The sequence below is a fragment of the Semicossyphus pulcher genome, unplaced genomic scaffold, assembly GCF_022749685.1.
Source record: "Semicossyphus pulcher isolate SPU_LCO1_2020_fin unplaced genomic scaffold, fSemPul1.0.p SCAF_23, whole genome shotgun sequence".
In the NCBI taxonomy this organism is placed as follows: domain Eukaryota; kingdom Metazoa; phylum Chordata; class Actinopteri; order Labriformes; family Labridae; genus Semicossyphus; species Semicossyphus pulcher.
This window is the reverse complement of record NW_027211697.1, coordinates 12,774,600-12,797,287: the sequence shown is the minus strand read 5'-3', so window position 1 is coordinate 12,797,287 and position 22,688 is coordinate 12,774,600. Positions and strand designations below refer to the sequence as shown.

The following is a 22,688-nucleotide window of genomic DNA, read 5'->3' as shown; positions in this document are numbered from 1 at the left end:
TAAAATCAAAACATTGCTCACATTAGCCTCTTTACTTTTGTTACGTATATATTTTTCGAATATAAATTATTAGCTTTTTTTTGTTTGCAACTATTTTATAGTTTAAAAACGTTTAATTTCAATACAAAATCGATAGGTACTAGTAGGAGCAGCCAGTAGAGGTAGCTGTCACTTTTTCCTCTCGGTAAATTACGACATCAACCGCCATCTTTGTTATGGGCAAACTACGTCATGTGATGCCGGAAGCGTTTCCTGTCCTGTGATTGGTGGAATTCGGTCATGCCAAAGGTCACGTATATTTGGCGCTCTCCATTCTTGAGCACTCTGGCGCGTTTTTGAAAGCAGTCACGTCAAGAAACATGTATTTTGAATTCCTACTCGGAGCTAATCGAGAAATAAGCTTGTAACGTTTTTCCTTTCGGGTTTATGTGACCGTGGCTGACATGTGGAACATGTTCGGACCGCTTTTGGGAGCTGTAAGGAGTGGAGCTGCTTTGAGAGAAGCAACTGACTGAGACTGCTAGCTTGTTGTTTTACAGTGAAACTTATATGTCTGGTAAAACAAACAGTCGGACACCTCACACAATGAACTTTGCCTATGTTGTTCTTTTACACACATACGGAGAAGTGAATACAAAGAGGCGAGAAGACAGTCTGTAAAGCTGCATAAAGTTACCGGTTCTGCGTTTTCGGTGAGTGTTTTCCTCGACCTTTGTTTTCCTGGTTACCCGTCTGTTACATTGTACAAAAACTGGAAGAGCTAACGCTACTGTATGCCATGTCAGGGATAATATACACTTTCACGTTACTTGGCCCCTGTATGAAAGTATAAACATGCTGTTTATAAGTATCTATGTACAGACTTCGCTTCACCAGACCTTATTATGGTATTGCGGCTATTTCACAATACACTGTGTATTGTACAGGGCTGTTTGCTTTGTCAACAGTGTCAGATACAGTCCTGGTTTACTTTCATAGAAATATAAGTAATACAATTCAAATTGTGCAGTTAATTTAAAGTTAAGGTCCACTGAGTGTTGTGGTTTGAAGTATGGACTTTTATTTAAACAGAATACCCTGCTAAATATGCTATATATGAAGTCTACTGTAGCTTTGGATTATTGTTATTCGTAATATAATTTATGTGCTTTTAATGTGTTTATGTTTTGCTCTGTACAGCAAGTTGCCTCTAGTAGGATATTACAGTTTACTAATACTTATTTCAGAGTATATTTATGTTAAAGCTCCTGTGAGGACCTTTTGGTTTGTGTTGATTTTGGCACCCCCTGTGGACAAAGCTGCACCTTTTATCTCTTTGCTGTCCAGTACAAGTGGTGACTTTTAACAAAAGATCTCATCCTGCTTTCTTTAACAGTCATATGTATCACTCACTTAAAATGTTTGCCCTGGAAAATGTAAACAAAGGCAGCGCGCAGTTAACCCCTTCATCTGACACCTACCCCCCACCAGCAGTTTCAGGCATTAAAAAGAACTATATAGAAATAATCAATCTTGTCGCTGATGGTCTGGGTTGCTTTTGTAGGTCATATAGATATCAGAAATAATTTCAGTCTGTTTCATAACCAGTGACTCCTCACAGGGGCTTTAAAGTTCTAAGTTTGAACACGTCAAAGGGCAGTATGCCTGCTGTCCACTTCACGCACATTTTTGTCTGACAAATCTCCTGATTACGTCTTTGATTAATTGATAAATCATTTAGGCAATGACATTTTAGGACATCGTGGGTGGGACATAAAAACCCAGAAACCCAGAACCACACACAGACTTCACATGCTGCACAGTAGGTGACAGTGCAATCACACACAGTCTAAAGAAAGTCCAAAGAAGTCTAACCATACAACTGAGGGGAAGGAGATTTTAAAGGGTGACATGGTGTACATTTTCCCAGAGTCCAAAATAACGTCTGCAAATTGCTTCTTTTGTCAAATTAACAGTGAAAAGCCCAAAACTATTCACGTCCAAAATGACATAAAGCAGCACACTCTAACATTTAAGAAGCTCGAACCAGATCATTTGAGAAGATTTGGTTTGAAAAATAACAAAAGTCTTTATTTATTATGAAAACATTTGGTGATTAATTTTCTTCCGATTAATAAATCATTGCTGCTTTAATTCTGTCAACCAAGAGGATCATAAATGTGTCAATTCTTATGGTAAAGCTGAGGAAAGACCACCTGGAAAGCAAGTAAACTCTTAGTCTGCATCTCGGATGTTCTCTCCATATGCATAACAATGTTTTCTTCTGCTTTAGGTCTCAAACTATGGCTGGTGTTGTGGCTATGGCATCTATCATTGAGGACTTTGACACCCAGGTATTGCATGGATTTGGGCTTAAGCATAGCATATGTTGCAAAGTGTTTTTCTTCCTTCTTAATTTTTCTGTGTGTCTCCTTTTGCAGCCTTGCAAGAAATCTTGCAAAGATGGAGGCAGTCCTGTCGTCAAGACAATCACAAACTATTTCTCACCTGTGCCCAAGCCTGCAGAGAAACCCTTTTCCCCTCCTCGCTCCAACAACATCATGGATTACTTTAGCCGGAAGGGTCCATCCTCTAAGGAAAAGAGCAGTTCACCAGAGCAGTCAAAAGAGAACTGTCAGATGTCTCAACTTCCAGAAAAACACGGAGTGAGAGAGGCAACTGTGAAACAGCCACCTCAGAAACGGAGAAGAAAGGCCAGCAAAGCTGCAAGGAAACTTGTGGAGGCGGAAACTGTTAGCTCCACACTGGAGGAGAGCTGCATGATTGTTGAAGAGCAGCATGAAAGCAGAGACTCGGCAGCAGAAGCAATAAGTAGCTGTGGTGTTCTTGGCAGTGATACAGCGGCCCTGTTGGTCCAGCTGAGTACAGAGGCTTGTATCCCTGCAGGGAAATCAGAGAATAATGCCACAAAGACTGTCAGTTTAGAGCGAGCTGAAAAAGATGGACATGATCCTGAAGGTGGTGCCAAACGTGGGGAAAGTGTCAAACTTAAACCAGAACTTAACTTTATTGAATTATCTCCTATTATACCCTTAAAAGAAAAAGCAAAACAGGTCAAAAGTGTTGTGAGAAATTCTAGAAAAAAGCAGCAACAAGAGGCAAAGCCTGCAGAACCAGTGGAGAAAGAAAAAGATGACTCCTTGTGTGATGTTAGTATGGAGGTCAATGTGGATGAGGCTTCTCAGTTAAACAACACAGTCACAATCTCCTTTGAGGACTTTGTGCGGAGCCAGGATGAGGGTGAAGAGGACACAGGAGATGCACAGGGAAAAGAAGATGACGGTAAGATCACAACAGAGGCAGAAGAAATGGACACTGAGCAGATGGACATCGCTGAAGCTGAAGAAAAAGTAAGTTCTGCTGAGCCACCCCTCCAGGTCTCACCTCGAACCCTCACCTTCCAAGCCGAAGTGCATGCTGTCTCACCCAAACAGGAAGCCGCTAAAGCTGGTGGAAAGGTAGCTTCTATCTTCAACAGGAGAAAAGGCGTCATGAGTCCTGCAGATGTCGCATCGCCTCCTCACACCGAGGCTGGACAACCACTTCCTTCTACCTCTCTGACTGTCAAACGGAAATCCAACGTGGTTCTTCAGGAGGAAGATCTCGAGCTGGCCGTGCTTGAGAGTGAATCTACGCCCAAGTGCAGCGAGGCAGAGAAGAAGCAGTTCATGGCTGCCTTCAAACAGCCCGGTCTGGATGGGTCCAAAACCAAGCCTGTTAAGAGCCAAGGCAAGCAGAAGCAAGTTGGAGAGAAGGTTGTGGAGGACGCAGAAAAAGTGGCTGAAGAGGACGGTGAAAGTCAACCCTCTGTGGAGAAAGATCCGGCTGCCTCTCCGGACAACAAAGCTGCTAAAAAGAAACCAGCAAGAAGAGGCAGAAAGAAAGCTAAAGAGGAAAAGGAGGCAGTCAACCCTCTGCCTGATGCTCCTGCTCCTGTGGAAGAAACAGTCGCCATGATCGTTGAGGTTGATGATAAAAAAGAGGAGCTTCCCATGACATCCACTCCCTCTATCCCGGCCGTAAGGAGGTCCAGAAGGGAGGCTGTAGTCAGACAATCACCTGAGGCCGCTCCAACGACTCCCATCAGGAAAACCAGGAAACACAATGAGTCAAAGGATGCGGCTGCTGCTTTACCTGACGAAAGCCCCGCAAACATGACCACCCCAAAGAGACGCAGGTCCAAACACGGAGTCTTTGTGGCTGAGGTGCTGTGCCCACCTGACTTAAAAGAAAGTCCAATCAGGTGAGACATGCTGACTTAATACTTTTAAACAGACTATGAAAGCATTTTAGATGCATTTACAGTAGGGATGCACGATATTGGATTTTTTGCTGATATTTTCCAACCCTTTTTGCCGATTGAAGATATCGATACCGATATATTAGGCGCATATTTTTTCCCACCTAATTGCAGAGAACATCAAGTCTCCCCTGTAGTGGAACTGAAATCATGCCTAGTCTTATTGTCGTGGCCCACTGGCAGATTCTTGAGATGAATCAATGAGATTTGGCCACTCCTCACGTGACCGATGTTGCTGAGCACAACCTCGCTGTCCGTTTCGTACACTTTGAAAAACTGCCATACTGCAGACATCTTGCACGCACACTCTCACGCCGAGTTAATGTCGTAGCATTACGCCAAGCTTTTTTAGGGAATAATCAAGCATTTAGGTTTAATTAAAGCGTTGATTTATCGGCGGAAAATAGCAACCAATATGTCATTTTCAAGCCATAATCTGCAGATATCGATAACGTGCAGATAATATCGTTCATCCCTAATTTACAGTCTCAGTTGCAAGAATATTAAGTGCATGCAATTTAACCAAATGCAGTCGAATACAAAAGTTTTGTACTGTTTTAAGTAGTATATGATGTTATACTGTATTGCAATAAACAGAGATGTATGTACAGTTCAACTACAGCTTCCAAAATGATCATGCAGTTGAATAAACATCAAGTGAAAGTTATAATCTCATTGCAGGACTTTTGTCTTAGACTGCTTTAGCTTTATTGACTTAATACATTTGCACCTGAGAGTATAAGTATGTTTTCTTGTTGCCTTTATGTCTAATGTTCTAACTTAATGTTCTGTTTTCTTAAGGATAAAATTTACTAGAGTTAATAAAAACCTTTCCACGACCACGGCTGAAAATGGAAGTTGCATTAACTCACCTGCTGCTAAAGTAAGTATAATCATAACAAACTGACTGTAAAGAAATGACTTAATAAGGGACAACATATTTAAACATGATCCCAGCTATGTGCTCAGGATGATTAAATAGTCTCTGTATCTGTTTCAGACATCAAATGACTCTAAAAAAAGGAAGCAGGCGAAGAAGTTGGTGGAAAAAGCCAAAGTGATTCAGCAGAGTAAAAAAGCAGCCGTGAAGGAGAAGGGCTCTCTGAGGCGATCCTCACGAGCCGAGGCCTCCAACAAGAAGAGCTACTGTGAAGACGAGGTACGAACAAAACGGATCATAGGTGGATCATAGGTAAAGCTTCTGAGAAGCAAATATGTTGATTCTATAAAGATAAGAAGGGAGTTTTGCTCACCTCAAGAAATTGACTCAAAACATTTGAAACAAACATGAAATTACAAGAATAGAACAGAATGAGAAAGATGACTCGTCTTTAGTGTGACTTTAACGCTCAGATGCTTTTATTATCTTACAACATTCACATTTATAATTATCAAAACGTGCGGAAATTTATGTTCTCAGTCTGTCTTGTGAAAAAAAGTGTATCAAACCATCCTGAAGCTTAGCAGCTTTAATGTAGTATGATATAACAGTGGCTCTCAACCTTGGGGTCGCGACCCCCGAGGGGTCCCCGAGATAATTTCGGGGGGTCCCCAGATGGTTGTGGAGAAAAAACCCCAAATATATTTTATATAAAATAATACATTTTAGACTGGGGTATGTTTTTATCTTTACATGACATCACCTCTGACAGTGATATAATTTGCCTTAGAATAGATTTTATTTAGTGTGTTTGTGAGAGTCAGTGGGCCCTATGTGCAGCGCACAGTGCACAGTCTAAAGCGCATGGCAGTGATTGACATGGAGCGCACAATCTCAGACAGAAAGTGAGGCACAGGGCACAAAGAGGTTGGCTTGAGTCTCTTGATTGTTCATTGGAGTGTTTTTGGCGTATCATGATCAGCGTGTCAGCTCTCATTCCCTTTAGGTGTGCCTGCATGCAAGCATGTTGCTGTTTGGCAGATTTCAGCCTTTGTTCTTATGTCGGGCCGGGGCCTAACTTTGCTTCCACTGTGCCCCTACACACGCAGAACACACACAGGTCACTGTATGATGTATGTAGATGAACGGATTGATGTTAAAACCGCTGCAGCAATCCCACCGCAGATCTCTAACTTGATTACTCTGAGGGGTCGCGACTCTAACGATTTGGGATTGACAGAAAATCCGTATTTATTAAAACTTGAAAAATATCAAATCACGTTTTGATTATGTCTCTCACTGTTTTTGCCGTGTTTTGTCAGGATTCTGTGATTTGCCTGGAGGAAGATCCGACGGCTCCAGAAAAGAGTAAAACCCAAAAGTCTTTACGAAGTCTAAATGACGTTCTGGGAAAAGCCGCACCTGCTGGCAAAGAGACCAAGGCCGTCCCAGGTGGGCTTTCCTGCTCTAAATCACCATTTGACCACCTGTTGAGCATAATCCTCATCATCTCCTCTCATGTTGTATTCTCTTTCTCACAGGCTCCAAAGTGTCCTCTCTGGCGCTGGAGAAACCTGCCCGCAAGGCGTCTGCAGTGATTTCCATTTTTGACGAGAGCAGCCGCGAGGGCTCTGAAAGCACGCAGGATGACGAGCAGTTCAGGGCCCGCAGAGACTTCCTGAAGAGTGGCCTGCCCGAGTCCTTCAGGAAACAGATCGCCAAGACCGCTGCGACCAAGGAGGCGTACTCGCTCTCCTGTTCCTCCTTTCAGCCAGTGATTCACATAAAGCAGCCAAACGGTAAGCACATGTTGTGTTCGTTTAAAGGTTCCTGTACTCCACTTTTAATAAAACTTTTGATTTGTAAGTTAATAGTTTGCAGATTTAGATGTGTTCTGCTTTAATCTTAAAAAATATCTCCGCATTAGAAGAAGGTATGGTGCACATCAATCAAGTGGGAGCCTATTTTTTTCTGTATTTTAGCAGATTGCAGTCTCTGGAGTCTCCTGTGGCCTGTGTCTTCATTACTGTGTCGCCTGAAAGAGCTCTGGTGCCAAACGTCCAGCCCGCCTCCCTTTGTCCGTGGCCCCCTCTGTGTGAAGACCAAACCCGCCTGCAGAGCCATTTGTGAACGAGTATGTTGAATCATCATTATCATTAGCTTATTCTGTTCCTTGTCAGATCCAGACCAAGGTATATGGACTTAGACAGGATCAATATCTCATGAAAACCACCTGTCATGTTTAAAGCTGCTACCTGCCTGCCAGTGTAGTTCAAGTACTGTAAACTATCCAGAATATAAGTCGCAGTTTGTTTTAGGGAGGGAAAAAGGTTTTTTTATAGCTATTTATTTATTAAAATGTGTCTACAAGTTATTTCAACACTGTTTCACATTATTTTAATTTAAGTTACAGCCTACCATCTGTTTTCACCATGTCGAGTTTGCAGACCAGCTAGCTGCCGGTGCGGTAGTCGAGCTCAGCCTGCGGTAACGTTGATTGTTGTGAGGATGCCGGCTGCACTGGCGATCATGACAGTACATGTCTGTGACAAAGCTTTAGCTAGATTATGACGCCATCGTCTATAGCGGGTAAAATACTGTAACACAATAAAATACCTCTCTCTGTATTTTATACCGTTACATTGGTCGCACCGGTAAATAGGAAGCAGCATAATTGTTAGATTAAAAAAATGCTGGCTATTAATAGTGCAAAAGAAATGTGGAAAAGGAAAAATGTGACATTTCTTTCAGAGCACAGACACAAAAACTAACCGGTGTCTTTTTTTGCTGTCTGTTTTTAAAGGGTTCTGGTTGGAGGCCTGAGATCTCCGAAAGTGTTCGTCAGCTTCTCCTGGAGGAGGTCCGAACCTCTAACCCCGCCTTCCCGGCTCAGACGTTCATCACTCGCTTCCTGAAGAGACGCAGTGACCACCAGCAGCAGCAGAGCGTCGCCTCAGGTCAGTCTCACAGCTTTGACAGTAAAACTAAAGTAGATGTGTTGTCTTTGAAAGCTCAATTACAGAGTTGAATTAGAGCATTAAACTAATAATTTTCCACATACTCTGAATGTTTCTCACTAGAACCAGAGGCTGTAACCAGAGTCCCAATCGCCGCTCTGCCACCTGAACCAGTTGGAGGGAAGAGGAAGAGGACCGATGATGAAGGGGAAACGACAGCGAAGGTGGCTAAGAAGCAGAGGGCCAACGCTTCAGAGGACAACGTCTCCACACTTGAGCCCGAGCCAACGACGAGGGGAGGCCGTACGAGGCGAACGCGGAGATCCAAACAGGAAGAGGAAAAGCCTTCAGTCAAACCTGCTCCTGTCCCACCTGAGGACGACTCTGTGGTGGTGCTTGATGATGTGCTTCTGGGAGTGGACGCTGAGAAAAAAGGTGAGAGGACAAATGTTTGTCGGTATTAAAACATTTGCATCAATCAACGAAGCCATGACTGATTGGCTCTGATAGTCAAGTAAGGCGACCTTTAAGAGGTTTGTTGTGACTGCAGCTCTATTTTTAGTGACTCACAGCATTTATGTATAAAAGTTAACACACCTACCAAACAGGCTTGACAACTTTCCTTCACTAGTACACCAGTTAGAGATCATTTAAGCCCTCATTGTTTTCATATTTGACTCTTGTAAGTTTTGTCACCTATCAAACATTTAAGCCTCAAACTCTGTCTCTGTTTTTTGTTGTACAGATGTGGTGAAGGAGGACGTGTTATGGACGGACAAATATCAGCCCCAGCACTCCAGCGATGTCATCGGGAACAAAGCCTCAGTGAGGAGGCTGCACAGGTGAGGAACTGAAACTCAACAGGATCATCATCATTGGGATCAGCGTCGACTTTGTATCAGGAAAGTGAACGTGTGACGTTTTTGTTTTTGCACAGCTGGCTGAAGGAATGGAAACTCCGTGCAGACCGAGAGGAGAGAAAAAAGCTGAAGGAAAAGAAACAAGAGGAAGGCAGCAATGGTAAAGTATTCATTCCCTTCATAACTACTTCTGTGTCCTTAATTGGGTTTGTTTATTTCTTACAACGACGATATAGCCTCTGGGGACAACGGTGAACACGTCGGGCATGTCGATTAACGACTTCCAGCAAAGACTTCCTTCTCCGTGCGCTGCATTGTTCACAGTCCAGTTAGCAGCTCGAGAAGCGACTGTGTGTTCAGATCAAAATAAAGTCAAATTCTCCCCTCCTGATGTGTCTGCAAAATAAACGCCGTCATTTCTTGGTTCCTGAAATCCCCCAGAGGAGCGCCCGTTCATCTGTTTGTGCTGAGTCTCAGTTTCATGATGCAGATTAGGAACAAGTCAACATGGAGCTTTGTCAGGTCTGTCCTCAAGAGGAGAAGAAAACTACTTTAACATGTTTGTTGAATGGAGGTCGGATCCATCATTTCTGATGCATTCAAGGAAGTCTGGAAATCTGAACCCTGAACGGATTTCGTGACAAAGCTTCAAGGGAATTTACCTCAGGTTGAATTTTTGATCTAGAACAGATGTTAGCTGAACCTGCTGCAGATGTTTGTTTATAGAGATTAATAAGAAGCTAAATCGTTGTCTGATGGGAGCCGGGATTTCATTACGGTGGATTGCGTTCCGCCTGCTTTTGCTCTCCACACGGACTGTTTTTCCTGCATTCGCTGCAGCCTGCTGATACATAATTGCTCAATATGACTGGGACTACAAGCGTACTACAGACGGAAACCAGAACACTTCCCGTATTAAAAATGCCCTGCCTACAGATTCTACATTTAGATAGAGATTAGGGTTGTTTTGACCACTGATGGCTCTTTGTGTCCAGATTCAGACTGGGACTGTGGAGAAGAGGACTCCCAGGATGCAGAGGACATGTTGTGCAACACAATACTCATCACAGGACCGACCGGAGTAGGAAAGACCGCTGCAGTCTACGCTTGTGCCCAGGAGCTGGGCTTCAAGGTACAAAACCTTCCAGGGACATAATAACTGTGACTCTTCTGTAGGAATTAGCCTCATTTCTAATCCTCCATTCGGCCTTCTTTTTAAGGTTTTTGAGGTGAATGCTTCTTCTCAGCGGAGTGGCCGTCTCATTCTGTCCCAGCTGAAGGAAGCCACACAGTCGCACCAGGTGGACAGTCAGGGGGTCAACGCTCACAAACCAACCTACTTCAACAGCTATGGCACAAGCAGCAGCGCGGGCACCCTGAGGCCCGGATCCTCCCCGAGTAAGTACACAGCTGATACTGATAATCCCCCTTCTAATCAGCTGTTTCCTTGGAGGTTTATTGTTGATGTTCTTATCCTCCAGGGAAGTTAAACTCTCCTCGACGGGTGGTATCCTCTCCCAGGAAGCATCCCCAGTCCCCAAGAGGTGCTAAAAGAGGAGGTCTAGCTCCCACCTCTTTAGCTAACTTCTTTAAAATGGGTCGACCCACCAACAAGGAGGCAACAAACACTAACAAGAATGAGCAACCTGGTAAACACGCCTTTAATATGTAAATTTTTACTTGTATTATGAAAGGCTTTTATCTGGACTCTAACAAGTAGTCTTTTGTTTCTCTTCATGCAGCTGCGTCCAAAAAGGTCACAAAGGCAAATGAGTGTGTCAATAAGCAGAAAGACCCTGCAGTCAAATCACCAACACCAAAAGATAAGACTAATGAAGAGCAGAGCAAGAAGACGGCCACCTCTCTCATCCTGTTTGAAGAGGTGGATGTTATCTTTGAGGACGACTCGGGGTTTCTCGCCGCCATCAAGACATTCATGACGACTACGAAGAGGCCGGTTATCCTCACGACCAGCGGTGAGTAGAGGAAGGACGGTGGAAGGAAACGCATCTATTGAAACTCTGTGTTTGAGTTGATATTGAATCTTGTTTGCTTTGCAGACCCGGCGTTCAGCACCATGTTTGATGGTTACTTTGAAGAGATCCTTTTCAAAACGCCGTCAGTGGTGAGCGGACAGTTTCTTAACTTAAATGTGAAACTCTTTGATCTCAGTGGCTGAATGCTCTGCTCAGTTCTTTTTGTCCTCCTCTCTCTGCGTCAGGTGGATGTGAGCAGCTTCCTGAGGCTGCTGTGTCTGACGGAGGACATGAGGACCGACCAGTCGGACGTCAGCTCTCTGCTCAGACTCAACGGCTGCGACATCAGGCAGAGTTTACTGCAGCTGCAGTTCTGGAGTCGCAGCGGAGGAGGAGGAGGAGGACGCGCTGTAACCAAGCAACTGACACACACAGACGGGAATGGTAAGACGAGCTGGACGAAACATGTGTGGACATTAACGTTGTTGAAGACCAGTGTTAGATTAGTTTGAGTCTTTAGAAGAAAATGCTGACTAGTTTTAGTCATTTTTACTCTCTATAGTGTTAGTCGACGACAACTCAAAACATTTTAGTCCAGTTTTAGTTAAAAAAAAGTCACATTTTAGTCTTTACCTGAGATAATATGACCCCTCTCCGGTCTCCCTCTTCTCGTTTTTACTCGTTTGCTTCAGGTAACACTTTAAATTTCAGCAGATCATCCATACAGCAAAAGGACGATGACGTATTTAATACTCGCTCCTAACTTTTCATCATCGCTGACTTCAGCAGACAGATGGTGGTCGCTCCTTTTGGTGCAGAAGAAGCCTCAAATTACGCATAAAACGCCCCTTTTTCTATGAGCACTCAGAGCCTGGAGTCTCTGGAGCCTCGTTAACAGAGACATATAACCACCTTTGTCATACCTGTTATCTCTAGTTGGTGCTTTAGGCTTTAATATATCATGGATTTTAAATGTCCGACAGCCCATCACTAACATTTCAGTCCCGTCTCGTTTCCGGAAACAAAACATACAGATCTATTTTTAGCTCGTCAACGTCTCGTCTTTGTCACGGAGAAAAGGTCGTTTACGAACAATCATCATCATCATTTTCATTAACGAATTAAACACAGGCGAAGACATGGATTTGCTTTTTCCATTGATATAGTTTTTTAATCAGTTGCATTATTTCTGTCTGCCGTTGACCTGGAGAAACGTATTCACACCTTTCTGCCTGGTTTACCGTAACTCTCCTTGTTCTGCACTCAGTAGAAAAAGAGAGTGCAGTACAAATATAAAGTCTTAAACATGAACTTGCATGTAACCTGGTAAAGGTGCTCTGTCTCTCTCATTTAAAGCTGAGCTGAAACCAGAAGAGGATGAAGCTGCAGCAGACGCTCTCCCTCCCTGTGACAGCGGCTGCACTGAGAGCATGCTGGGCCTCCTGAACTCTGAACCGGACAGAGACATGTGGGAGCTGCTCAGGGTAAACTCATTATATACAACATGCACTGCTTACAGAACATTTCAGAGGGTATATTGTGCTTGATTTAAGAGTCGGTTTGTGTCTTCAACAGAGCCGGAGCCCGGTGGAGGAGGAGTTGTGCTGGGAGCTGCTGAAGAACAGCAGACGGCGAGGAGTGGACCTGCTCTATTCCAACATGGAGACACTCTTACCTCTACCTCACACACAGCTCGCTACCTCTACCTACAAACTGGAGCCGCCTGTTTCTGCATCACAGGACCCTCCTCCTGATGTGCTGCCATCACATGCCAGGTTGATGCACACGGCGGAGTCTGCGGATTGCTCGGACGACGGCAGTCCGGTTAAAATGTCCAGCAGAATGAGGAAGAACAAGAGGAGGCACTGTCTACCTGAGCAGGGTGGACTGCACTCAGACTCAGACTCAGAAGACGGGTTTCTGTCACTCAGCAAGCCGAAGGATGCTCCTCCTGCAAAGGAGAACGTCACAAGGAGTTCAGTCTCAGAGACAGTGAAGAGGAAGCCTATGACTCCTGAGGAGCGGGTAAAAAGTCTCCCAGTCTCCCTGTGTCTAGAATCGATAGCTGGGTTCTTGGACAACATGTCCTACATGGACTCCTCCCTGTTTGCTCAATCAGACGTGGTCGACAGTGACCGGAGAAAGTCCCAAGTCGGTGCAGTGTTGAAAGATGGGATGACAGATGAGCCGAGAGTTGAGACTGAGAGACAAAGCAGGGTCAGAGGGGAGCTCGTCTTGGAGATCCCGGCTGCTGTGGAGGCTCTGAGCTTCCATAAGTGTCGGGTTTCAGTAGCAGACGCGTGGGACAAAGCACAACAGCTGGAAGGAGAGGTCGGAAAGGAGGCTGCAGCAGAACTCAGCCTCCCTGTGGCCGCTCATCGGGAAGGTCACAGCTTCTCTCAGGACGGCTTGTGTCAACCACAGTGAGTCTTCATCTTTCTTTGCATAAACTTTTTTGTCATTTGAGTTGTTCTGATTTGTTACCAGTGTCTATATCAAACTTGATACTTCCCTAAAATCTGTAATGTGGCTGATGTGGGCTCTTCCAGTTGCACAGAATGAGCCTAGCCGCTACTAAACAGCTTTATTTGATCCATTTTTGCAGTCTCAGCTTCCTGCTCTGTGACATAGTCAGCATGATAGTTATCGGATAAGTAGCTGATGTCTTGATATGTTCCAGGCTGGTCCAGCGGAGGAGAGAAGTGATGGAGACTCTGATGTCCAGAGGAGTGTTGGGTACGCTCGCTAACAGACCAGCAGCTGCTCTCGACTACCTGCCAGCCCTGCGCACCATCTGCAGATCAGAGCAGCTGAAGGAGCAGGGCAAAGTCAAACGAAGGTGAGCAGCAGCAGGTCTTAGTTTGAACTGTGCGCAGGATGTGGTTAAGTATCTCTCGACTCATATCATGACGTAGGGTTTGTTATTGTTTTGACACCGAGCACATATAACTGACAGGTTAAAAATAAGTGTATGCTGGAAATGGTGCATGCATGCAACGCATACAAATGCAGCCATGTCCCTTTTTTTATTTGGTACAGGCAAAAAATACACTTTAAAGTGGTAATCTCAGTTTCGTTCTCTTTGGCGCCACCTGTGGTGATAAACGGTAATTGCAGGAGCACACTTCCCAGATATCCAGACAGTGCTGCATGTGTGACGTCCACGGTCGGCTCCGGTTGTAACTCTTGATTTTCCTGGCTGACGGTCGCTTTCCTTTTCAGACTGTTTGCTTCATCTGAGCGTCGAGTTTGTTTCTTTTTCTTTGGATTTTCACTTCTTGGTGAAGTTGTATCTGTAGTCATCCATCTTTTCTTTGTTTGTTCAGCCATAGTAGATTACTGTTTACTTGCAACACCTGCAGAGAGCGGAAAAGCAGCCGCTTAGCTCCGCCTTCCCTCTCTGGCAGACCAACCACTTCTTGGCGAGTGGAAACGCGTCACTAACTGGGCGCCGCTTGTGATTTTTCTCATCCCAATAACCGTACTGTTCTTTAAGAGGTAGAACTTTTTCGAAACTTAACCCTGATCCATTTTGTTTCCGCCCCCTGCAGGTTCCTGCACTACCTGGACGCAATGAGCCTGGGTCTTGAAAAGAGAACACTGCAGCACCTCGCTGAAGACTTCCCCTAAAGAGAGGAAGATGAATTTCCCTTACAATTAGGCTCCTTATGAAGGTCACGTTTACAGGTTGTGTTTAAGTCACAAGGATGGATAGTCGGACAGAAGCAAAAATCAGTGCCTTCTGTCTCTTTATGTTCCTGACCGTGCGAGAGACGAGGTGCCTGATCGGAGGTGAAGGGAAGCCCAAAGCGGACATGCATCCATACTTTGTATTTACTCCGTTTTCCTGTGATGAAGAGTGAATTTCAGGGATAACAACGCTTGTTTTCTCCTGACAACGGGATCATTTTCCGGCGATCTAAAAACCAGAACCGGCTGGTCACTGTGATGTTACAGATGGGGACATGCCATGCTGCCATTGCCCACACTAATGAGTTTGTGTTGTGCTTTTGCAGCTGTGGGGATACGAGTTATGATCATCTGACGTTAACAGTGAATCCACTGTATGGATGCATGTCCGCTTAGGGCTTCCGTAGAGGTGTGTGTGCACAAAGGTGGAGCTTTCCTCTAAGATCAAAATGACTGAATCGCTGAATACAGAAAAGTATTCTCACCTGAAGGGCGCACTTGCTAAATAACCTCAAATGTTGTCTAAATAGGCACATCAGTTGGTGCTTTTAAAGAATGCACTAAATTTACTACTTTGTAAGATTTTTGTACTGATACGTGAGGGAGTGTTTGTTTTGTATAGTCGTGTTTTATATCATAATCAACGTCCTTTGCGTTTTGCAAAGTGTTTTTATCAAGTAGAAACTGCTTTGAGGAGCGAGTGTGTATCATTATTGATTTGTAAGAGATTAACATGTAAAATAGTTTGTGTATGTGTAAAGGCTGCGTGTAAATTGTCATTCTCCACACAGAGTACTGTCGATGCTCTCAGGACACTGCTTCTGCCATATTTGCCAGCTCTTAATTCACCTTTATCACAGTGTTTTTTATTTTTAATTTGTTTTGTTTTCAGCCTTTATTTGTACACATTATTCACAGGGGGGGGGGGGGTTGTTGTGACTAAATAAAGGTTTATCACAACCAAATAAATATATTGGTCTCACTTATCTGCGTCTATCTTCATCCTGAATTTGGTTTCAGACAGAAAATGAAATGAATGAGTGCGTAACTTTTGTGAATACTTTACGCACTAGGTGGACTGGTTTCAGGTATGACTATGCCTCTTCAGCGCTCATATTTGGAAGGAGAGCGCAATAGTGGTTTGTTAAACAGGAACAACCCTGAGTGACAGAAGCGGCTCTTTGTTTCCGTCAGTGCAGCTGGACGCGCTCCAGAGCAGGGAGGTCCGCTTTGTGTTGTGACATCCAAAACTCATCCGTCGCAAGTTCCAGTTTTCTAGTTAGACTCCTTTTTCTCTCAGTTACATTTCGCCACGTGTGAGACGATGTGACCACCATGTTTAGCGTCGACAGCCAGCGGGATTCATCGTCGTTTGAGGGGAAAAAATCCGACTTTACGCTACAATGGCAAACCGTGAACGCAACAAAAAGATCCTGCTAGAACTTGTGAAGCTGCCGGGGAACAGCCAGTGCGCGGACTGCGGCGCGCGCGGTAAGCAAACTGTGTCAGTGTCTGTTAGTTAAACCAGTTAAATAGTAGATATACATAACCACGTGTGATTTGTCACTTAAATCATCAAGATAACAGATTGTCTCTCTCTTCTTAAACTGATGACATTATTCTATATATCGATTCAGTGGCGGACACGAGTTGTCTGAGGGGGCAAAAGAATGAAAAGGGCACTACTGCTCCGGAGGTTTTCTAGCATGTATGGCAGCCTGTGTGTCCTTGCATCATTCTTCCTTCACTTGAGATACACGCTGGGGTATATTTGATCATGTTTCATTCATTATAGGGGCATCTAAGGGGACAGTTTTGGACATTTTCATCGGACCTGTAGCTACAGTTTTGCTTTCATCTATAAGGCTGAATAGTCTCATATTTATATTTTTCCCCCAAATAGTTGGCTAGGTTAAAAATGTATCTGTGCAAACGAAACTGGATTAACAACAAGGGGAAGTTGCCCAAAAACCCAGGTTCACTGTTAAATAGAGAACAGTATTTTTGCTCCCTTATCCTGGTGTAGATTGATGGAAGTTTAAGATAACAGGATTAATGATGTTCTAACCATCTTGCTGAATGCTGCTTATTCATCGTTTAATTGAATTCTGTTTGTTAGAGTTTCTTGTTTGTACTTTTATGCTGCTGTCTTGGCCAGGAGTCCCTGTGATGGAGAGATTTTGTATCTTTGATAAAGTTTATTATAAGGATAAACCATCTCGATTTCAAAGGGGATCCTAAACACAAATAAACACATGACATGAGGCAAGACAACACAAATACACTCACACGTATACAAAAGCTCTCCTAGGCCACCCCCCACCTCCAAGACATAGCTAAATACATACAGTAGATTGTTTTTTACACACAGAGCTATTTACATGTAAACATCTGATGACACATCGGAGATACATCATTTGAACTTCTCGAGTATAATTTATCAAGAGCAGGTTGTTTGAAGATGACTGAAGAGAGGAAAAGAGGTTATGGATCTCACTGAACTAGGCGGATTGTTCCAATCAGATGGAGCTTTAAATATGAACGCACGACGCCCAATTTCTTTGGGAATTCTAGGGATGAAGAAAAAAGGAAAAGGGTCGGAGGATTGGAAATATATTCCTGATCAAATAGAGGTTAAATAAAATAAGATGTACTCTTATGCACAATGTCAAAAAACATAGTTAAAGTCTGAATGTAAGTTTTGCATTATTTCCTCATCATGACGTCTCGATGAAGGTCCCTATATACGTGATACACAAGCATAGAAATATACAGGAAGAGAGCAAGGCAGAGGGTGCTGGTAGCTGAAAGGTGTTGTGTTTACCTCCCGCCTCCTCTGTGCACCTCTCAGATCCGGAATGGGCCTCCTACAAGCTGGGTGTGTTTGTGTGTCTGAACTGCTCCGGCATCCATCGCAGCCTGTCCAGCCGGGTCAAATCCATAAAGCTGGACTTCTGGGAGGACGAGCTGGTGGAGGTGTGAAACTGCCTTCTCTCCTCAGATTGTTGTTGATATATTTTTTGTGTTATTATTATTATTATACTAATTTATGTGTAATCTTTATTTGTGTTATCTGGGAAGTTCATGAAGTCCACTGGCAACGGCAGCGCCCAAGCTTTGTATGAGAAAGCAGTTCCAGCATATTACTATCGACCACAGGAAAAGGACTGTGTGTAAGTACATTTTTATTTGACTGTGAAGCCGTCCCTTGTGACCGGCGTCTGTGAAAGGCGAGATATAAATAAACTTTGCTTGAGAATTTTCCAGGATGTAGAAATTCTTTCTAAAAATTCCTCTGAGACTTTTGGATGTCTAAATGTCGGACTACTTGCTTCTGCGTGCCTGTGTTTATGAGCAATCACAGACTGCTGACAGGGCAGTGCCACGGAAAATAGAGAGAAGTGCAACTGTAAAAGCTCAAAATGGATGAACTTCTGCTGCAAGATTCACCACTAGTGAATCATGTTTTTACTGTATGCTGCAGATCCGGGTTTTTCCTGTCTGAAAAGTATGTTTCCCCTGAACCGCAGTGTCCTAAGAGAGCAGTGGATTCGGGCTAAATATGAAAGGAAGGAATTCACAGGAGAAACCAAATATCCTCCAATTTCATACACAACAGGTGACGTTCTCCCTCTCTTTCTAACACTCATGCAGAACATAAATCTTTGTGTCTGTCGGTGTCTGACTAATATGATCAATGCAGTTCCTCATTCACATGCAGAACTGTGCAAGAAAAACCTGTTCTTCACACAACCCAGCTAAGAGGCTAAATCCGTCTAGATTGCAACTTTTGGCGATGCAACAAACATTGTTTTTGTGAAAGATCAGCGTGAGTTGTAGCCCCTCTGACTCTTTATTTATTGATGCCAGGTTTCTATGAAGGGATGCTGTGGAAGAAAGGCAAAGAGAACACACAGTTTCTGAAGAGGAAGTTTGTTCTGTCAGAGAGAGAATTCACCCTGACGTACTACAACAAGGAAAATGTGAGTTCCCTGCAGCTCTGACACAGATCTCTGCTCATCAAACATTATCATCAATGCTTAAAACTTTTCTTTAAAACTACAAGATGTAGAACTGACATTAATATTTTTTATGTGTGATGTAAGGGCATGTGTATTGACTTGTTCTATGTGCTCATCCATAACTAACAGCAGCTGTAATAAGCTTTTAATTTGAATTCATGTTAAAACAAATATAATGTGGGCGCTGGTTTAGCTCAGTTGATAGAGCAGGCACCACATGTACAGTTTAGCTGCAGTCCTCGACACACTGATCGCAGGCTCGACTCGCCATCCTCCTCTCTCTACTCCCCACCCCACATTTCCTGTCTCTCTTCAGCTGTCCTATAAATAAAGGCAAAAAAGACCCCAAAATAATCTTTAAAATAATAAAGATAATGTTAGTTTATTGCTTAATGATTTTTGCTAAGAAACCATGACTAAGAACCTTCAGCCAGGAGGCACAGCTGTGAGCTAAATGCTAACACCGGCATGCTAACATGCTCATAATGTCACACTTTCAAACAGGTCTAATGTTTACCATACAAGCATGCTATCCATCCATTATCTATACCGCTTATCCTGTTCAGGGTCGCGGGTTGACTGGTTGCCAGTCAATCACAGGGCTGACACACAACCTTTCACACCCACACCCACAGGCAATTTAGAGTCACCATTTAACCTTACAAGCATGTCTTTGGACTGCGGGAGGAACCCATGCATGCACGAGGAGAACATGGCAACTCCGCACAGAAAGGCCCACCTTGCCCAAACTGGGGTTTGAACCAGTGACCTATTAGCTGTGAGGCATCAGCGCTAACCACTACACCAGCGTGCGGCACAAGCATGCTAATATATGCTAATTAACAAGAGTTGAGGCTGATGAGAGCGACACTTTGTTTTGCAGCTATTTGATCATAAACCAAAGTGTGATGGCGGCTCTAAAGGAAAGATCAAAGTGTCACCAAAGTCACAAGTCAAGTCAACTTTATTGTCCTTCATCCGCATACACAATATACAGCTGAACGAAAGGTCGTTTCTCACTGACAAGGTGCTGATGATAAAAATGAAAAGACAATCGACAAACAAAACATCATATTTAAGACAAACAAGACTGCGACTACTGAATGAAGAAATTAATTAATCAAATAGTTGTGTAGATATTTTAATAACTAGCAAACATGTCAACCTTCTGGTGGCACGAGAGTGAAGGGATCCCCAAAGTAAGTAGGATTCATCTTCTGGGGAGGATGAATATGTGAACCAATTATCATTGCTATTGATTTTTTTGCTATCCTGGGAGCTACAACAGCAGCATGCTAACAAAACCCAGTTGTATGCTTCCTACTAACCCTGAAGTGCACATGTGTGATCTAGGAGTCCAAAGGCCCGAAAGCTGTGATCTCCATCAAAGACCTAAACGCCAACTTTAAACCAGAGAAGATCGGTCATCCTCACGGGCTGCAGATCACCTATCAGTACGACGATCACACCAGGAACCTCTACGTTTATCACGAGAGTGCTGAGGTGGGACTGCGTCAGTAACCAGCAGCAGTTTTAATACTGATTGTCATTCAGCATCTCAAAGGCTGTGGAGAAGCTCAGTGTGTCTTCTTCTGCTCTAGGAAATAGTCACATGGTACAACGCCATACGTGCTGCTCGCTATGCGTACCTGAAGACGGCGTACCCGACTGGAAGCGATGAAGAAGTGAGCATCAAACCGTCTTTAAGTGTTTCGTCAAAGTCACCGTTCAGCAACATCTTTTGTTTCAGAACACTTCTTCCACCTCTGCCTTTCAGAAACTCCTTCCTGTTGATTCACTACTTCAAATAACAGTTTATTAACAGCTAATGCAGTGAACTTTTACTTTCAGCAGAGTTAATGAGAACAGAAACTTTTATCTTGTGTGTTTTAAAGCCTAACTTTTACATCTTTTGTCAGCTGATACCTAAGATAACAAGAAACTACCTCAAAGAGGGATTCATGGAGAAGACTGGACCACTGGTATGAGATGTATTTGTACATTTATATATCTTATATTTGTCTGCTACATTGATTTAAGCATGCATTGAACAAAGCACTAAAGGCAGTCCTCACTATTACAGTCAGAGTGCTGCATTCGAGTGTGTTTCTGTTCCTCTTACATACAGAAACAACAAACATCCACACACACACACACACACACACACACACACGTTTGTAAGAATTGATTGGTATGGAACAAGGAAGCTTGTGCAGAAAATGTTTAAATGTTCACTTTTCATGGAAAGTCTTACGACTGTGTGTGTAACAGCAAAAGGAGCCATTCAAGAAGAGGTGGTTTATTTTAGACTCTCAAAACAGGAAGTTGTTCTACTTCAAAGGCCAACTGGTGAGAAAAAACCCCACATTTCATTTAAACCAAAGCTCATCACTGCTGTTATGATGTATTTCAAGCGCTCTCACCTTCATTGTGTTTTAATCATTGTGACCGTAGGATGCAGAGGAGTTAGGGGTCATTTTCATCGGCACAGAGAGCAAAGGATACTCCGCGAAGGAGTGCATCCCGAAGCACGCTCGGGGGAACAAGTGGCACTGTGGCGTTTTGGTGGAGACGCCTGAGCGACAGTTTGTCTTCACGTGCGAGCAGGAGAGGGAGCAGAGAGAGTGGCTGGATGCACTCAAACAGGTCCTGTCCCGGCCCATGGCACCGCAGGATTACACCAGTAAGCGAGGCTAGAAAATGCTGCGAACATATACTGCAAACCAAATAAATGCTAATGCGTTCTAATATTTACACGCATATATTAGTCATGCACATGCTCTCACTTGATGTATTTTTACTGCACAGTATAAGAGGATGGAAGCGTGATGGAAATTGTCAACACATAAGATCTCCTGTTGTTTACATTATAAGCCTCATCTTAATCTACAATATGACAATATTTAACAGCCACCTGGAGGGACTCAATGGTTCTCCTAGAAAGTAACAATAAACTGTTACAATCTGACGTTCAATAAATCAACTTTGCTGTTTAAAAAAACATTTCATTATGCCTCTGTGTGACCCTGCACTCTTGTTTCTTCCAGTTGAAGCCAACATCAAGTATAAAAGATGAACTACAGAGCCGTGTTTCAGCAGGATGATTGGGAAAAGACTGCAAAGACTGTTGCACCCAGGGACTGACTCATCTGTGTGTTATGTTGGACAATGATTCTGACAGTGCTCTGTGCCACATTGTGGATGATCCACTCTTGTGAACCAAAACACACCCACTAGATCAACAATGTAATGCTGTAAAAGTTACAATTGGTGCACATCATCATGGTGTATTTATTTTTTAATACTTTCATAACTTTCTTATGTACAAGCACGTTTCATGACAATATTCTCCAAGAAGTAAATAACTTAAAAATGCAAGAACTTGTTGTTTTTATTTAATAAATTGCTTTCTATAAATTTCATGGCTTTATCCAAAAATGTTGAAACATCAATAATGTTTCATGGGGCTGTGGTTCAGTGGTAGAGTCGGTCCTCTCTCAATTGGAAGGTTGAGGGTTTGATCCCGGACTGCTACAATCACATGTCGAAGTGTCCTTGGGCAAGACACTGAACCGCAAACCGCTCCCAGTGGTGGATTGGCGCTTAGGTCACTGCCATCAGTGTGTGAATGTGTGTGTGAATGGGTGAATGTGACATGTAGTGTAAAAGCAGCTTTGAGTGGTCACAAGACTAGAAAAGAGTTATACTGTATACGTGCAGTCCATTGACCATAGCACATGATTACACATGAATACCAAAAGTGAATAACTTTATATATTTTCAGAATTAAATTCCACCAATGTCACAGATAAGATTTATCCTATTATGAATCTTTTGTTTAAACTTTCACATTTTTTATTAAAAGCAACAGTTTTGATCATTTACTGGGGAGGTGCCGTGAAATGGCTGCAGTACCTCGCTTTCGCGCTAGAGGGCAGAGTCACGCGCTTTTCAAATTTCATATGAAGTTTGTCCTGTACTGCTTCCTGTAGTTGCCGGGTAC

General features: G+C 43.4%; 2 protein-coding genes across 3 annotated transcripts; both read left to right on the top strand.

The window, feature by feature from the left end:
* Nucleotides 1-631: 631 nt before the first annotated feature.
* Nucleotides 632-15,562, top strand: atad5a (ATPase family AAA domain containing 5a). The gene is made up of 22 exons (XM_069674334.1): nt 632-692; nt 2,273-2,333; nt 2,421-4,243; nt 5,102-5,183; nt 5,301-5,459; nt 6,503-6,632; nt 6,722-6,979; nt 7,163-7,314; nt 7,984-8,137; nt 8,261-8,572; nt 8,883-8,979; nt 9,075-9,157; nt 9,993-10,129; nt 10,218-10,395; nt 10,479-10,646; nt 10,740-10,973; nt 11,058-11,122; nt 11,219-11,417; nt 12,330-12,457; nt 12,549-13,396; nt 13,654-13,812; nt 14,525-15,562. Exons 2-22 carry the CDS (start codon nt 2,283-2,285, stop codon nt 14,601-14,603), a joined length of 5,496 nt encoding a protein of 1,831 aa, XP_069530435.1. The 5' UTR covers nt 632-692; nt 2,273-2,282; the 3' UTR covers nt 14,604-15,562.
* A 327-nt stretch (nt 15,563-15,889) lies between these two features.
* adap2 (ArfGAP with dual PH domains 2) lies at nt 15,890-22,055 on the top strand. 2 transcript variants are annotated; one of them, XM_069674161.1, is made up of 11 exons: nt 15,890-16,154; nt 17,515-17,639; nt 17,745-17,836; nt 18,194-18,282; nt 18,534-18,646; nt 20,039-20,188; nt 20,287-20,370; nt 20,605-20,667; nt 20,957-21,034; nt 21,140-21,368; nt 21,733-22,055. In XM_069674161.1, exons 1-11 carry the CDS (start codon nt 16,067-16,069, stop codon nt 21,759-21,761), a joined length of 1,140 nt encoding a protein of 379 aa, XP_069530262.1. In that variant the 5' UTR covers nt 15,890-16,066; the 3' UTR covers nt 21,762-22,055. The 2 variants fall into 2 exon arrangements, with proteins under 2 accessions (XP_069530262.1, XP_069530263.1); XM_069674162.1 differs by lacking the exon at nt 15,890-16,154 and having other exon boundaries at nt 17,550-17,639; nt 18,148-18,282.
* Nucleotides 22,056-22,688: the final 633 nt, after the last annotated feature.

Excerpts from the sequence above, each read along its gene's own strand:
- atad5a (XM_069674334.1), top strand. The coding sequence starts at position 2,283 with ATGGCTGGTGTTGTGGCTATGGCATCTATCATTGAGGACTTTGACACC. Across the intron at positions 8,573-8,882 it reads AGTGGACGCTGAGAAAAAAG|ATGTGGTGAAGGAGGACGTG; the intron begins GTGAGAGGACAA and ends TTTGTTGTACAG. Across the intron at positions 10,647-10,739 it reads TAACAAGAATGAGCAACCTG|CTGCGTCCAAAAAGGTCACA; the intron begins GTAAACACGCCT and ends CTCTTCATGCAG.
- adap2 (XM_069674161.1), top strand. The coding sequence starts at position 16,067 with ATGGCAAACCGTGAACGCAACAAAAAGATCCTGCTAGAACTTGTGAAG. Across the intron at positions 17,640-17,744 it reads GGGAGGACGAGCTGGTGGAG|TTCATGAAGTCCACTGGCAA; the intron begins GTGTGAAACTGC and ends TTATCTGGGAAG. Across the intron at positions 20,189-20,286 it reads TTTATCACGAGAGTGCTGAG|GAAATAGTCACATGGTACAA; the intron begins GTGGGACTGCGT and ends CTTCTGCTCTAG.